General features: G+C 46.6%; 2 protein-coding genes and 1 long non-coding RNA gene across 14 annotated transcripts in view; 1 reads left to right on the top strand and 2 right to left on the bottom strand.

Annotated features, from left to right (window-relative positions):
- The window catches only part of LOC148379867 (uncharacterized), a 19,581-nt gene extending 12,186 nt beyond the window's left edge, over positions 1-7,395 (bottom strand). For all 5 annotated transcript variants that reach the window (XR_015854809.1, XR_015854811.1, XR_015854810.1 and 2 more), the window contains exons 1-7: positions 7,251-7,395; positions 6,304-6,626; positions 6,102-6,230; positions 4,333-4,424; positions 4,061-4,217; positions 2,824-2,996; positions 553-621 (exon numbers count right to left, since the gene is read on the bottom strand). The gene's annotated coding sequence lies outside the window, so the exon portion shown is untranslated. The remainder of the gene's footprint in view (positions 1-552; positions 622-2,823; positions 2,997-4,060; positions 4,218-4,332; positions 4,425-6,101; positions 6,231-6,303; positions 6,627-7,250) is intronic.
- Positions 1,944-15,037, top strand: col1a2 (collagen, type I, alpha 2). Of its 2 annotated transcripts, XM_088364536.1 has the most exons (50): positions 1,944-2,149; positions 2,623-2,624; positions 4,384-4,419; positions 4,768-4,851; positions 5,113-5,160; positions 5,283-5,327; positions 5,416-5,469; positions 5,538-5,591; positions 5,677-5,730; positions 5,813-5,866; positions 6,188-6,241; positions 6,342-6,386; positions 6,505-6,603; positions 6,704-6,757; positions 6,905-7,003; positions 7,117-7,161; positions 7,281-7,379; positions 7,486-7,539; positions 7,630-7,737; positions 7,828-7,881; positions 7,960-8,058; positions 8,160-8,213; positions 8,294-8,392; positions 8,509-8,562; positions 8,634-8,687; positions 8,778-8,831; positions 9,228-9,281; positions 9,366-9,410; positions 9,524-9,622; positions 9,763-9,870; positions 9,932-9,985; positions 10,068-10,121; positions 10,262-10,315; positions 10,401-10,454; positions 10,566-10,673; positions 10,837-10,890; positions 11,677-11,730; positions 11,819-11,980; positions 12,071-12,178; positions 12,310-12,417; positions 12,536-12,589; positions 12,674-12,781; positions 12,866-12,919; positions 13,051-13,158; positions 13,278-13,331; positions 13,440-13,547; positions 13,628-13,871; positions 13,955-14,139; positions 14,232-14,474; positions 14,598-15,037. In XM_088364536.1, the coding sequence occupies exons 1-50, from the start codon at positions 2,080-2,082 to the stop codon at positions 14,742-14,744; spliced, it is 4,047 nt and encodes a 1,348-aa protein (XP_088220662.1). In that variant the 5' UTR covers positions 1,944-2,079; the 3' UTR covers positions 14,745-15,037. The 2 variants fall into 2 exon arrangements, with proteins under 2 accessions (XP_088220662.1, XP_088220661.1); XM_088364535.1 differs by lacking the exons at positions 1,944-2,149; positions 2,623-2,624 and having other exon boundaries at positions 4,112-4,419.
- Positions 9,360-16,047, bottom strand: part of LOC148379865 (uncharacterized) — an 11,128-nt gene continuing 4,440 nt past the window's right edge. For 4 of the 7 annotated variants that reach the window (XR_015854820.1, XR_015854821.1, XR_015854822.1 and 1 more), the window contains 11 exons: positions 15,662-15,782; positions 13,036-14,604; positions 12,524-12,962; positions 12,303-12,452; positions 12,061-12,211; positions 11,789-11,975; positions 11,664-11,728; positions 10,826-11,476; positions 9,917-10,107; positions 9,761-9,850; positions 9,363-9,679 (listed from right to left, as the gene is read on the bottom strand). This is a non-coding gene — a long non-coding RNA (uncharacterized LOC148379865). Of the gene's footprint in view, positions 9,680-9,760; positions 9,851-9,916; positions 10,108-10,825; positions 11,477-11,663; positions 11,729-11,788; positions 11,976-12,060; positions 12,212-12,302; positions 12,453-12,523; positions 12,963-13,035; positions 14,605-15,661; positions 15,783-16,047 lie in introns of all 7 variants that reach the window. The other 3 variants (XR_015854824.1, XR_015854823.1, XR_015854818.1) reach the window with 2 other exon arrangements.

The raw sequence follows: 16,047 nt of genomic DNA, 5'->3' as shown, positions 1-16,047 counted from the left end.
AAACTAGCAAAAAAAGAAAATATTTTTTGTCCATCACAGGCCCTACTTCTCGTCCATATTTTAGTCACGTATGAAATGTTTCCTCTACACAGTAGAACTGAATCGCACAGTTTCACTGCAGAGAGGGAAGAAAAATCTACCAAGAATACAAGACTGTAATTTGAAAACCTCAGTTGAATGTCTGCTGCGCATGTGTGTGCGTCCGTGCGTGCGTATCCGTGCGCGTGTGCATGCGGCACCCTCTTTAATTAGCGCCTCCCGAGTCAGAGAGGGCAGTGTCTGAAACTTCTTCTGCACCCCTCTCTAGCCTTTTCTCATCCCTCTTCTGTACTCCCCTCTCCTCCCTGTGAGTCAATTCAGGACATTAGACTACCCATTCACCACTCCAGATAGTCGGGAGAAATATTCTTCCAAGTCATTTTGAGCTGCTAAACGTTTAGATTGTACCTCAGCGAAAAGATACCGATGGTTGGTGTCTGCTTGCAAACTCGGGTTCACTTGTGTGTGTGGATGTGACTATTAAGTGGATCTTAATATGAAACAGAGATTTACCTGTATGACACCCGAGGGTCCTTCTGTAACGGAGCATCACGGCAAAAAAGCTTTTTCACTCGGTATTGTCTATAAACAAGAATTAAAAATAACATCCAGATGTTAATTAGAGATTATGGAAGTCATTTTGTCACACAATTCTACAACACTTTTCAAGTTACGGCTGTGTATTTGTTTTCGAGCTATTCGGCCCTTTAGGTTGGATAAAATGGTGAGGAAAATTGCAAACTTAGTGGAGTTAGTTTGTGGAAAAATAAAAATAATTGAAACATAAATGGACATAGAAGGCTTCTGCCACGCAGGGATAATATGTAAAAGTGTTTGACTTGTGCATGAGAGCCTTTCATGAGTGTATATGTGAGAGGCCATCCACAATCCTAGCATTGGTGTGAGCGTGAGGAGTTCTAGTCTGATGATGTGGAGCTTCGCCGACATCTTTTCTCTCCAGCGTCTGGTTCAGTTTTTTTTTTTTTCTTCTCTCTCTTTTTTTCTTTCCCCTTCCCGAGCTGCTTCAAGCAAACATGAGAATGTAACTCGGCCCCGAGTGGGAGCTTGGCCCATCTTTAAAACACATTTCATCTCGCTCGCTCGCCCCTCCTCCTGCCTCTGACTGAGGGAAGTGAATTTTGAGGTGAATTTGGGAGTGTTCACTGGTTAGACGTGGGGTGGGGGGGTAGGGGGGGGACTTCTGTCCATGCAGCAGACTCATGATACAATCTATTGATGAGAATCAAGTAGTTAGCAATCTATTTGCGTGTTTGGTGCTTTATGTATAGAACCTGTTCTGCATATGCTTATGATGACAGACAGTATGGCTCTTCTGAGTGGATGACATGTCTGGTCATGTGGACAGGCAAGCTGGAGAGGGAAACTATAATGCTTTTATTTGACGTGCATTCCACTCAACCTTTTGCTTGTGCATATGCTCCACATATGCAGCAAGGAAGAGCAAAGAATCAAAATCAGCTTGACGAGTTAGGGTCCCATTCAAGAGCGTTTAGTCCTTCCTGAAATAGGGCTTCGCTTTCTAGGTCCAAACGCCATGGCACATTTTACGCAAATGTGGAGCGTGCGCTCTCGCCGCGCAAAGGAGAGAGAGAAACGTGAGCCTCCCTCCGCCTTTTAAACATCCACGCTGTCCACGTCCTCAAAAAGAATGGATCTAATTAAATCGATGCACTCGTCATCACGGGCTGGACTTTTTTTTTTTTTTTTGCCAAACGGGCTCTGGTGGCGGCGGAGAGGAGGCTGGGAGATGCAGGACCACATGACTACGCGAGGGAGAGAGGGATGGGAGTCAGATTGGGTTTCTCGTCTCTCATTGGCCGGTGGGCTGACTTTTGACACGCAGACCCGGGACCCTCCTGCCGTATAAATAGGCCTGATAGGACTTTATTATTCTAGCATCACGGCTGCAGGCTTCTGCTCAGTTTGGAGTTACTCGCGTCACCTCAATTGTATGCCTGCTTGAAGGTGGTTTAAAAAGAGGGGCACAGCAGCACAAGGAGTCTGCATGTCTGTTTAGACATGCTCAGCTTTGTGGATACCCGGATTCTGTTGCTGCTTGCAGTAACTTCATACCTAGCAACATGTCAATGTAAGTTTTACCATATCTGCTCTTTTCTCTCCTGGATATTTCCACCCTACGCTGCTTGAGGATCTTTTGGGGCTTTGGGTTTGGAACTTACGTCAACGTCAAGACAGACAGCTCAGATCGCTGCTGCTTTAAAAACTCAACGGAATGAGTTCAAACAGAGGAATCTTCGTTTTTTTTCTTTCTTTTTCCAAGGATTCAATAATTATCAGAGGAGTACTTTCACTCCTGAGAAAAGTCTTTTGAACGAGACGTCGAAAGTAGTCGTACGAGATCTTAGTTCCGTTAGATTTTACTTAATGTTCTTTTTCTAAAGTTGAGGGGGAGAAAAGATTTGGGGCGTTGTACTTAAGTGTTCCATGCAGGCAGGCACCCAGGGATGAAGCTTAATTGTAGGAAAAACGCAAGGGTGCCCCCTTGTGGCTAGTAGTGTGAACTGCAGCTTGGTCCCAATTTGATTCAGACTAACTTGAGAGCGGTTAATGAAACGTAGGAATTACACTGACCGGTACCACGATACATATTTTTTTTTTTTTTTTAGAATTAATTCATCACGTCATATCTTTATCCTACATTTGCCTATAATCCATTTAAAACTACAAATTTTAACTCGAAATGTATTTTCTTAACAATGTGCATGATTTGTGCTTTGTTGTAAATGTTCAACATTTCAATACCTGAAAAGGTTGAGATGAACTTTGTCTCATCAGTCGGTGAGACCGTCTGCGTCACCTTGTGGCCAAGTTTGGACATGCCGCTCTCGGGTTGACGGGGAGGTCCGGCAGTACTAGCTGGACCTTGTTCACAGATGCTTCCGTTGTCCCTTTTTGTGCCGATGCACAATATAGCACTGTGAGATGACAAAAGCAGTCATTAGATAAGCAAAGTGAACCTTTGAACCACTTTGAAAAATCTATTGAGTCAGGCTGAGCTACACATTTGATTCAAAGCAAAAAATGATATCATGCAATGATCAATTGAAGTGACACAATGCAAATGATAACTACTGTCGTTTTAAACTCGACTGGCGAGACCGGTTTGTGCCTGTTTGCCATCACTGACTTGATCCCAGCCTGGAATGCTTTGATTGACATTGTTGTTGAGAAGACATTTCAAGCGAGCTGTGACCCACGTCAGCTTCAACGATGAGCACATTTAGCATATAAAGCGACATTGTCATGGGATATGATGCCAAAGTAGCAATGACGTTTTTTTTTAGCAGGTGCTTTATTTTGCTTCTATTCTAACGGTGTATTCTCTTCTCTCTCCCAACCCTCCTCCTCTCCCTCTGCCTCTGTCATCTGTCCAACGCTGCAGTCTCGGTTAGTACACGCATGCATGCAAACACCTACACGACATGATGTTAGCATAGTGTTACCTTGTCTTTTGTGGGCCTTCCAAAAAAAAAAAAAACACGCACGACGTAAGGTCCGGTGCAATTTGAGCAATCTCGGATTTTTAAAATCCGACGAAGCGAATCTGTCCCCGGGTCGGTGAGGGTCCGACTGTCTGAAGACGGTTTGGAGGAAAGCTTAAAGCGGCAGGCACCCTCAGGGGTCTGCGTGGCACAAAGGGTCCTTTCTAAGGGGCTGAAGCGAGGGGCAGCGGCCTTCCTCTGCCTCCTCATCACTTTGGCCATTGAGGGATCCCGTCTGATCTCTATTGGAATATGTCCCAGCAATGACAATTTTCAATTCAAATCAACAGATTGCTTCAGCAGCTCCATTTCGATTTGACCGTCTCAAAGCACTTTTATACGGACAACGTGATCTCAGCGCTGACTTTGCTCAGTCGGCTGTTGCTCAGTTGCACTCGTGCTTTACTCAAATGAGACTTGGAGGCCTCAACCTCAAGCAAAGCAGAGAGGATGAGGCTTTTGAAATTTTCATCAACTTAGTGAAAGATGAAACTTACATGTGTGTTTCTTCTTCTCCATCTAGGGTGTGAAGGTGAGCACATCATGCTTGTCTTTTGTGTGCTTTAACAGCTCACAGCATGGCACATCAGAGCATTAGTTGAAGGGCAACCTTTGTCATGTCCCGTCACGTCTCCTAACGTGCTTGTCCTGCGTCTGTGAGGTCAAGTTTGTTGACATTTGATTAATGAACCTGCTCTGCATCAAGTGCTTTATTCAGAGTCGCTTAGAGAAGAAAAGTTGGCCGCTTAGAAGCAGTTCACTCACTCACCAGACATCTGGTCTGTGTTTTACGCTGACGAGCTTTTTTTCCCTGCTGCAGGGCCCCCGAGGAGACAAAGGACCTCGAGGTGACAGGGTAAGCTGAAATGGAAAATGGATTGTTTTTAACATTGTTTCATGGAAAATTGTTGTGGGTTTATTTTGGTTTATGTTATTTTTTTGCAAATGAGGAATCTTGGACATTTGTTGACATGGTTTGACCTCTTAACCTTGTTAGGCCACATCCCATTTTGCATGACCTCATGTCAACATAGTCGATATTTTACTGTTTTGTACCGATTTACTTAATTCAGCAAACAACCATGGAATTTTTAGCAGTATTTTAGTAGATTTTTTTAATATATATCTTTAATGGAAATCGTAAGAATAAGACCACAAGAAAGCTTGACATCTCATCTCATGGCTGCACGTGTCTGTTTTGTAGGGTCCCCAGGGACCTGATGGAAAAGATGGACTACCCGGACTCCCTGGGCCCGTTGGCCCCCCTGGCCCCCCTGGACTTGGTGGAGTAAGTTCCTTTGAATTATTTGTAAAAAGTCAACCTACCCACAAAGCATTCAATGACCCTGTATTGACGTACTTTGGTCTGCACCTAAATAGTGTATTGATGTGCCCCATATTGGTCACAGTGTCAGTCTGATGACATCACTTCCTCTTAAATTAGCCTGAATTTGGTTTGCAAGCGACTGTATATGAATTTTTCTCAAGCAGTTCTCCAAATCATTATGAGCATTATTTGTGGGTGACTCTGTTTTTTTGTCTTTTGCAGAACTTTGCTGCTCAGTACGCTAAGCCTCCCGATCCAGTCTCACCCCCGGTGAGGGCCCGTGCCACTTTTCAGCAACACGCCATTGGGCAAAACCTGCATGAATTTTGTTGAAGTACCAATACATGACATTATTCCTTAAATCTCACGCATTGTTTTTTTCCTCCCTTTAGGGCCCAGTAGGTGACCCAGGCCCTGTCGGAGCTGCTGGAGCCCCTGTAAGTTTAAATTTAGACTCAAATCATAATTTGGTGTCCTACTGACATTATTATAACTGATGGCCGCACTTCTTATGTGTCTTAACAGGGACCTCAGGGACACACCGGACACGCTGGCGAGCCGGGCGAGCCCGGACAGACTGTAAGTTCATCATTCTCTCAAAGTTTGAGGACGACTCTTATCACGAACACTCTAATTTGATGTCTCAGGGTCCCGTTGGTCCCCGTGGCCCCCCTGGAGCTCCTGGCAAAGCTGGAGACGACGTAAGTAAACAATGGTTTCAATGGCAAGTTCTTTTTTTTCCTGCTGTTCTCTCGGGATTAAATTGAGCCACTTTTCCAATTTCAGGGTAACAATGGCAGACCTGGCAAGCCCGGAGACAGAGGTGTCCCCGGCTCTCAGGTAAGCAACTACCTGCCCGTTGCATTTAACGGCGCAATACCAATTGGTCTCTCTATAACATTGTGTTTGTTTTGAACTCCAGGGTGCTCGTGGATTCCCCGGAACCCCTGGACTTCCCGGAATGAAGGGACACAGAGTAAGTGACCAGGCCGAAATTGAAGAAATGTGATTATTTTTTTTAAGAGTTGTTCCTATAGGTGGGAAAAAAATGTTTTAAAAGATTTTCAAAATGTTCTATGTCTGAATTTACATGATCATTCTCTATTTTTTTTTAAACTATAAATACATTCTTCACAAAAGTCCTAAACCTCAACATTTAAAATGACCATCAATCTGAAGACATTGAACACAACACCATTCAATAGACTCACCTCTCTTTCAATTGTTGCTCATCTGAAGATGGCCCCGTTTTATTTCATCACTATTGGACATCATCATTTTCCTTTCTTTGCGTCAGGGTTACAATGGCTTGGATGGACGCAAGGGAGAGCCTGGTGCCGCTGGAGTCAAGGTAAGAAAGTGGCCAACACAAAATCCGTATTCTTTCTTCAAGGTAGTGATCATGAAAAATACCTTGCTCACATTCATCCCTCTTCTCCTGTTCAACATAGGGTGAGGCTGGCGCACACGGAGCTGCTGGCAGACCTGGACTTGTTGTAAGTGCTGCATGCTAAAACTGGATCCTGGCCTTGTTGTTGGACGTGACCTTCTGCTCAATTAGCAGGTCAGCAGCATTCTGTGAATGAACACACATCTGTGCTTTCCTCCATACAGGGACCCCGCGGTCTGGCTGGTGAGAGAGGTCGTGCCGGCCCTGCTGGACCCGTTGGTGCTCGTGGTGCTGATGGCAACACTGGACCCGCTGGTGCTGCTGTAAGTAGCGTCTCAGGCTAGACCTGTGCAAATAGGTGCACGTGTTCGTACTTAGGGCGACTTATCCTGACTGTGTCTACTGCTGCTCTGCTCTCCACAGGGACCAGTTGGTGCTGCTGGCGCCCCAGGTTTCCCTGGTGGCCCTGGACCTAAGGTGAGCCTCATGTCAACTCATTCTACTTTTTTTTGTTTTTGGAATCCGTTCGATTGGCACAGTCACCTCATTCCCAACTTGAAGCATTTCCAAAGCACAGATAGGTTGGGCCAAGTGCATTGATTGGATGTTTTTGGCCATTTACAGGGAGAGGTAGGACCTGCTGGTGCTACTGGTCCCACTGGACCTCAGGGAGCTAGAGGAGAGCCTGGTCCCAATGGTGCTGTTGGCCCCGTTGGTCCCGTCGTAAGTACACTACTAATACTTTGTGATGAGCACATGATTGAAATCGCCACTTGTGTTGGACAGTTGTTGCTATTTCGTGTGTTTATGTGTTGGTTCTCTCGGTTCTTTCTTAGGGTAACCCTGGTGCTAATGGTCTGAACGGAGCCAAGGGCGCCACTGTAAGTGTTGAAATCATCTTCACTAATTGGATCATACATACATCATACACATGGCATAATAGCCCCAAAAGAAGCACTGTGCTACTCACATGTCACTAATGGCTGTTCCTTCCTTATAGGGTGCCGCTGGTCTTGCTGGAGGTCCTGGTTTCCCCGGACCCAGAGGAGGATCCGGACCTCAGGGACCTCAGGGTGCCACTGGTCCCAGAGGCCTGGCTGTAAGTTAACATTCACACAAAAACAGGGTCTCCCTCATCTGCAAACACAAGAGTAAACGTTGCACAGGTTCACGCATATGAATGACGTCTGGTTCACCTGTTTTAGGGAGATCCTGGTGTCCAGGGTGTGAAGGGAGATGTTGGTGCCAAGGGTGAGCCTGTAAGTTTGAAAGACATCTGACTCATTCTTTTTCTCTAAAGTTGATGTCCGGCTCATTGCGTTGTCCTCCACATTTGCTGCCTTCTGCAGGGTAGCGCTGGACCTCAGGGAGCTCCCGGACCTCAGGGTGAGGAGGGCAAACGTGGAGCTAACGGCGAGGTCGGTGCCACTGGCCCCGCTGGTAGCCGTGGATCCAGAGTGAGTGAACGGTGGCAATCGAATCGTCATATCGGACGCCATCTTGTTTTGAAGATCACCTGACAGTCCTTGTGTGTGTGTCTCCTGTAGGGCTCTCCCGGAAGCCGTGGACTGCCCGGTGCTGAGGGAAGAGTTGGCCCACTTGTAAGTAAAGCCTTCCATGTGGATTTGAGACGGCTCTTTTTGTACCTCATTTTTCACCTCGTCTTCTATGTCACGTAGGGTATGCCTGGTCTTCGCGGAGCCACCGGCGCTGCTGGAGCTCGTGGAGCCCCTGGAGATACTGGCCGTGCTGGTGAGCCTGGTGCTGCTGGTCTCAGGGTGCGTATTGTTGAAGACCTACCAACATTGTCACTAGTATTATGTCTGGAACTAAACTCACTTGTAAAATACATTTAACCAGAACAACACATTTTCAACAGGGTCACCCCGGAAGCCCCGGAAGCTCTGGACCCCCAGGAAAGGAGGGACCTTCTGTAAGTAACCTTCAAAACAAAATATAAGGTGCAGAAAAAAAAGCTCGGGTTATGCTAATCGTTACGGTTACCTCCTGTAGGGTCCTGCTGGACAAGATGGACGCACTGGTCCTGCCGGCCCAACTGGACCTAGAGGCCAGCCTGGAAACATTGGCTTCCCTGGACCCAAGGGACCCGCTGTAAGTAGGAACAAGACGATCAACGATGGGACTAACATGATGGAATAAACACGTTTAGCTACATCTTAAACGCGCAACGTTATCTTAACGTGTTGAATGGATTGAATGTCTTCTAGGGTGAGGCTGGCAAAGCCGGAGAGAAGGGATCTAACGGCCCCACTGGACTGAGAGTAAGTCACATGACTTTAAACCATTGAAATGAATGATTGAGCACATACTTAGTATTCTGCTCTTTGTGTAGGGTCCTCCTGGCCCTGATGGTAACAATGGCGCCACTGGCCCCATGGGAGTTTCCGTAAGTGTCTGCTGCGAGTCATTTAACAGTGTAAAGCCATGATTTATTTGTTTTGATTTTTGTTACAGTAACTTTGCTTCTCTCTTATAGGGTGGTGCTGGTGAGAGGGGAGAGGCAGGACCTGCTGGAGCTCCTGGTTTCCAGGTTTGAGTCCATTATTTGCCAGCAATAATTTAGGATTGGGATTCCCCACCTTCATCTTTACATTGAAGAAAATGGGATACAAGGTTCTTTTCTGCATTTTTAGTCAAGAAAAACACAACAACACTCAATTGATTTGCCCGTCAGAGCGTGCGTGTCACTGGCATGGAAAGAGGAAGATACCTTCATTTTAGTGAATCATTTTCAAATCAAATAAGCGAAACCGGATCGTCTCCCATGCCACTGGTTGGGACTCATTCGTTAGGGAGGATGGACAATATGTTATGTCCAGCTTTGGATTCAATTTGATGTTTGATGCTTTATAAATGCAGATAGTTATGAATCATTCAGCCTACATGCAGTGTATTGTCATACTTACTGGTTTTGATACTTTTTCAGGGTCTGCCTGGACCCGCTGGTAGTGCTGGAGAGGCTGGCAAGCCCGGAGACAGAGTAAGAACATCGCTGTCAGAAACACAGATATCCACATTTGCTATCATGCATACAAAGCTTATCAAACATGCGTGTCCCTAACAGGGTATCCCAGGAGACCAGGGAGTCGCTGGACCCGCTGGTGCCAAGGTTTGAGCTTACCTTTCCAGTTGGCTGATAATAACCATTGTTGGTTATTTGTGAAGCCTTAAAGGTATTAGGGGAGCGGACTTTGAGCCCATGGCCTCTGTGTGCTACCACAGGGCGAGCGTGGTAACCCCGGTGCTGCTGGAGCCGCTGGACCTCAGGGACCTATGGGAGCCCGTGGAGCTTCTGGAGCTCCTGGTGCTGATGGTGCCAAGGTAAGATGTGGAGAAGTGCTTAAGGCAAGGATGGAAGTGACCATCATTGAGTGCTCGCTGCAAATGACCAAAAAGACATAAGCCTAAAATAAAATGCAAGGTCCGTGTCACGAACCGTCGCTTTTCCGATCCACTTACAGGGAGAGCCTGGCGCGGTTGGACTTGCTGGTGCTCCTGGCCACCAGGGAATGAGCGGCATGCCCGGAGAGCGTGGACTTGCTGGTCCCGCTGGAGTCAAGGGAGAGAAGGTCAGCACCGCAACTTATTCATAGGATTTGCAGGAGTGAGTCTGACCTTTTTCTCGCACAGGGAGAGGTTGGACACAAAGGACCCGATGGCAATGCCGGCAGAGATGGCGCTCGTGTAAGTACAGCTCGGATCCTCGATGCCTTCACGCTCAAATGGTAGACTTTGCTCTTGACGGTCTTCTTTTGTTGACGTCTAGGGTATGCCTGGAGCTGGTGGACCCCCTGGACCCACAGGAGCTAATGGTGACAAGGCAAGTAGAAGACAAAAGTTGCTGGAGACGAAATGAGATATCAATTTATATTCCTGTCATCAGAAGAGACCAAAACAACATTTTCTTATTTCCATGTTACGATTTGCTCTTCATGATAACATATCAGCTGTCTTTTATAGGGCGAGTCTGGATCTTTCGGACCCGCTGGACCTCCCGGAGTCCGTGGTGCCACTGTAAGTTTAGATAAATCCCGATGTTTACCTTGATCCCAAATGTAGAAAATAAGTTTGATGAAATATGTGTTTCTATTCAACACAGGGTGAGCGCGGAGAGGTTGGACCCGTTGGAGCCCCTGGATTCGCTGGAGCCCCTGTAAGCTAACAACCTCACGCGCCTAGAATGTTACTCGAGAATGAAATGCTTGGGCCGTGCAGTACATCTTTAGACACATTAGTCAAGTCCTGTTTCTGCTCCACCCTACAGGGCGCTACTGGACAGGCCGGAGCTAGAGGAGAGCGTGGACCTGCTGGAGGCAAGGGAGATACTGGCCCCGCTGGTGCCGCTGGCCCTGCTGGACAAGCTGGACCTGCTGTGAGTAGACAATTCATTCTGGAGCAATACACGTGGTCACGATAAGGTCACGATACAAAATGGACTCATTTGTTCGACTTTCACATGCCGGTGCATTCAAAACGACTGCTAGGATTCGTAATCATACCGTGAAATTCATTCTGGACATTTACCTGTCTTTCAGGGTCCTTCTGGCCCTGCTGGACCTACTGGTGCTCGTGGAGACAATGGCCCTCAAGTGAGTATTGGGGAGAAAAAAGAAAACACAAAAAAAAACCTTTACAAAAATGATTCCTCAGCACACTCACAAATATGTAAGTCAATATTATTCACATAGCATTTGGACTCACAAAGTGCATGGCATAATTATTGAATTTACAACATAATACAAAAGTTCAAACATGTTGCCGTTCATACACAAAAAACAAACGAAGGCAAACATCGTTTTAGTCATGCCTGAACAACTGCTGCTTTTTTAAAAATGCCCACTGAACGGGCAGCTGACCTTTATTGAACCAGGGTACCATTTTACATTATGTTTAAAACAAAACCCACGGCACAGACAAAAACCTCCCAAAAGTAGAATTACTGGATTAATGGTTATCTGGATCGGACAACAAGAAAAACAACAAATCATAGAAAACCATGGCAATTTCTGTCTTTGAAAGGCAATAAATATGGGTTCATTGTTTCTTATGTCCTTTAGTGGAAGGACGTTACATTTTTCTTTACACGATTGCAAATTGCTTGCATGAATTGATCAACAAAAGTATATTGGTTATAAATAACTTACGTGCAATTGGATATTTCCCACTGCACCTGAGCTGAGAACAAAACAATAATATATTTGTGGCTTTGTCCACACTGTTCAACCATTTCAATGTTATTATTAATTCCATTTTACAGCCACTAAAACTCCAGTTGCAAATATTTCATCTTGAATGAGCCAGTGCAGTCACATTTGCTATCTTATTGGATTTTTTTGTTCTGTGTCAGTAGTGATTGACCTACTTTTGCATGATAGGGTATGACTGGTTTCCCTGGAGCTGCTGGTAGAGTTGGCCCCGCTGGTCCTGCTGTAAGTACATTTTACGTTCGTTGAGAGCCTCAAAATATACACACACACACACACACACATTTCATTGACTGTATGCTCTTCCTCTCAGGGTATTGTCGGACCCCCTGGTGCCGCTGGTCCCGCTGGTAAAGATGGTCCCCGTGGAGTGCGTGGAGATGTTGGTCCCGCCGGTCCTGCTGGAGAGCAGGGTATGGTTGGACCCCCTGGCCCCCCTGGAGATAAGGGCCCCAGTGGAGATTCTGGACCTGTTGTGAGTTGAAGTGGCGTAGCCATATGCACATTTCACACATTGCTAATCATCATTCATTCATTCATTTTGTGATGCTGTACTTGGGCTTAGGGTCCTCCTGGTGCTTCCGGTGCTTCTGGATTGATTGGTATTCATGGAAGTATTGGTCTTCCTGGCGCTAGAGGCGATCACGGTTTTCCTGGTCACGTCGGTGCTGTTGTGAGTATTCACGTTTTCTGAAGATCCATCTTTCTTTGTAGTGACACATTGAACATCAGCAACAACACATGACTCATTTCATTTGACAAATGTCTCCATTATTAATCATTGATGATGTTGTCACCTCCAAGGGAGAGCCTGGTAGAATTGGACCTGCTGGTCCCGCTGGTGCCCGTGGCCCCGCTGGCAACATTGGCATGCCTGGTATGACCGGACCTCAGGGAGAAGCTGGACGTGAGGTACTATGATCCAGTATCATCATCATCATTGTATGCTTAAATGATAAAAACAGACATTAGTAATGAAGTGATGAGAAACTACAAGGTCTTGGGTTTGAAACTTTACCTTGCGTTACAGGGTAACACTGGTAACGATGGTCCTCCTGGCCGTCCTGGTGCTCCTGGACTCAAGGTACTACAAGGACAATGTACAGAAATGAAAGATGATTCCGATTTAGTATTCTGATCCTAACCTACCTGCTCCTGCCGTGTTTAGGGAGACCGTGGTGACCCTGGTCCCGCTGGTGCTTTGGGACTTGCCGGTACTCCCGGACCCGCTGGCCCCAGCGGATCTGTTGGAAGACCTGGAAACCGTGGAGACGCTGTATGTTTCTACAGATAGGCTCGCATATTACAAACGCCACCCAATATCGTTTTGTGCCAACCATTTATTCACTCAATACTACAGGGTTTCGCTGGACCTTCTGGACCTGCCGGACTCGCTGGAGCTAGAGGTGCCGCTGTAAGTAGAGCTACCGTCAAGCCGTAACACTACCATGAGGATTCTTGGAGTAAAAACGAAATAGCTGTCATGATCATATGGACTGTAGAACGGCAATAATGTCTAACACCACGTACTTGCATGTATTCTAGGGACCCGCTGGACCCCGTGGTGAGAAGGGAGTTGGTGGAGACAAGGGAGACTTTGGAATGAAGGGTCTTCGTGGACATCCTGGTCTTCAGGGACCAGCAGGACCTGCAGTGAGTGAAACGTGCCGCCAACATCGTCCTGATAGAAAGATGATTATTTATGATAGCTCAAACACATTTGCATACAGATACATTGAAGGACACTGTCATTGAAATGCATTTCCCTGCAGGGTGCCCCTGGTGAAACCGGACCTGCTGGAGCTAATGGACCCTCTGGACCTAGAGTGAGTGAAACGTTCATCATTTCCTCTCACATTTGCAACGACTGCTTTAGAGGTCAGGTAGGACGTTGTCAATCTGTAATCTGATCAACATGTTTCCTCCCTCTTCAGGGTCCCGCCGGACCCCACGGACCTGCCGGTAAGGACGGTAGAGCTGGTGCCCACGGTAGCATTGGTGCTTCCGGTGCTCGTGGAGCCCCCGGACACATCGGCCCTGTCGTGAGTACTCTTAAGAGTGACCTTTTTGAAAACACACGTGAGCTCTGTTACATATCAAAGCTCTCTCTTATCTCCATTAGGGTCCCGCCGGACCTCCCGGTCTGCCCGGACCTCCCGGTCCTGCTGGTGGTAGCTATGATCTGTCTGGATACGATGAGTACAGAGCTGACCAGCCCGCCATGAGAGCTAAGGATTACGAGGTTGACGCCACCATCAAGTCCCTCAACACTCAGATCGAGAACCTGCTCACCCCTGAGGGATCCAGGAAGAACCCTGCCCGCACATGCCGTGACATCAAGCTCGGCCACCCCGAATGGACCAGCGGTAAGTGGAACTGTTATGGGATGGGAACCATCGCCGACCTGAAATCACGCAGCGGAGCCAATCGAGAATGCGTCTCCCTGTAGGATTCTACTGGATCGACCCCAACCAGGGTTGCATCAATGACGCCATCAGGGTCTTCTGCGACTTCAACACCCGCGAGACTTGCATCCACGCCCACCCCGAGAGCATTGCCAAGAAGAACTGGTTCAGAAGCACAGAGAACAAGAAGCACGTCTGGTTCGGAGAGACCATCAATGGCGGAACTGAGGTGAGCGGTTCGGGAGGGACGGAGTGCAACGTGACGAACGCCACCTTTGGAGAACTTGTCAACAAACGCCGTGTGCGTGCGTCTTTTTGCAGTTCACCTACAACGACGAGACCATCAGCTCCCAGAGCATGGCCACCCAGCTGGCCTTCATGCGCCTGCTGTCCAACCAGGCTAGCCAGAACATCACCTACCACTGCAAGAACAGCGTTGCCTACATGGATGCTGAGAGCGGCAGCCTGAATAAGGCTGTGGTGCTCGGCGGCTCCAACGATGTGGAGCTGAGGGCTGAGGGCAACAGCCGTTTCACCTTCTCTGTGGTGGAGGACGGTTGCACTGTGAGTAGCCCTTTCCTTTCCGACGCCTTTCGTTAGCGAGACGACGCTGACCTTGTCTGAGCCGTGCGTCTCGGTGAGCCTCCTTCTGACGTTGCTTCTCTTTCCTCTGCCTCCCCTCCGCAGAGACACACTGGTGAGTGGAGCAAGACAGTGATTGAGTACAGAACAAGTAAACCATCTCGCCTGCCCATCCTCGACATTGCACCTATGGACATTGGTGGAGCCGATCAGGAGTTTGGTTTGGACATTGGCCCAGTCTGTTTCAAATAAATAGACTCATGATAAATTAACACCCCCAAAAGAGAGAAAGAACGAAAAAACAAAATCTCGGCCCTTCTTTCTGTGTTGTTTTTTTTTTTTAAAAAAATGCTGATTTCTCACTGCGCAACCACTTGCTTAAGATGGGCAACTATCGGAAAGGACTGAACGGACTGAACGGAGCGATTGTGCAATGCAAATTAATACAGCAACCCTAAAGGAACGCGGGAAAACACCTTGTTGTGGGACATCATGTCATCCTTTTGTAAAAAATAAAAGAAGTGTAATAAAAACGCTGAAAGTAAGCATCACTTTGTGGTCTTTGTATATCTTCCAAAGAGGAGGTTTAAAACCACAATTTCCATGAAAATAAGGTTTAAACTACCTCATGCATGTACTTCGAATCGGCAAAATGGCGCGGGTCCACAACAGAGATGTTTGGGCTTCTAATGCTTCAAGCGTAGTCTCATGTCAGAAGGTGCTCGATCAATGGTGCTAATATGCAGCTGTGGACAAAGCCACTTTTTTTCTGTATTATTTTGTATTGAGTCTTGCATTTGTCCTCTGATACGCTCCCACTTTAAGCAGGTGGAATAGCCCTAAACCTGATGTCTAGTGTTTGTTTCATGTTTTTTGTTTGTCTTGAAATTTTTAGTTTGTTTTGGGCTTTTGTTCAAGCTTTCTACCTTTCAAATCACACATCCAGAGTTCATACCGACATGCCATTCTCACCCAATTCTGAATGGAATTTAGGCGGCCCTATCTTTCTCCAGAATGACATCGCAAAGTCTATTGTACCTATTTTGTATATGTGAGATGTTTAAATAAATTGTGAAAAGTTCTGAAATAAAGCATGTCCAATGTTCCAAAACACACTACTCATTGACTTAAGTGCTTTCCTGTTGACACAAAAATTGCGTGTCACTTACCTTTTGTCAGTCTGATAACTTTGTCGTCATCGACTTCAACGTCTTTTTCGATGACCGAGGCGCAGTCGTAGTGTGTACGCGTGCTTTTTTAACTCCGTGGTTTATTGCTTCTCATCAGCACCTAAACAACGCAAGATGTGCAGTCAAAACATGTTCATGCCAATGTGTGATGACTAACATGTTTGTTCTTGTACATATGCCTCCTTCCCTCCCATGTTGCTTTCTCATTGCATATTACAGCTTTGGCATCCAAATAAATGACTATGATTTGAATAACTGTATGATTGCAGAGATATGTGAATGGGATTCACTTGGAAGACATCTACCGTCTAATAAATCACGACCTTTAGAAATGAGCAGAGCTAAAAAATGAACCAAGACACCTC

This window comes from Syngnathus floridae, chromosome 21, assembly GCF_059516105.1.
Source record: "Syngnathus floridae isolate MCC-2025c chromosome 21, RoL_Sflo_1.0, whole genome shotgun sequence".
Taxonomy (NCBI): domain Eukaryota; kingdom Metazoa; phylum Chordata; class Actinopteri; order Syngnathiformes; family Syngnathidae; genus Syngnathus; species Syngnathus floridae.
This window is presented reverse-complemented; position numbering and strand designations above follow the sequence as displayed.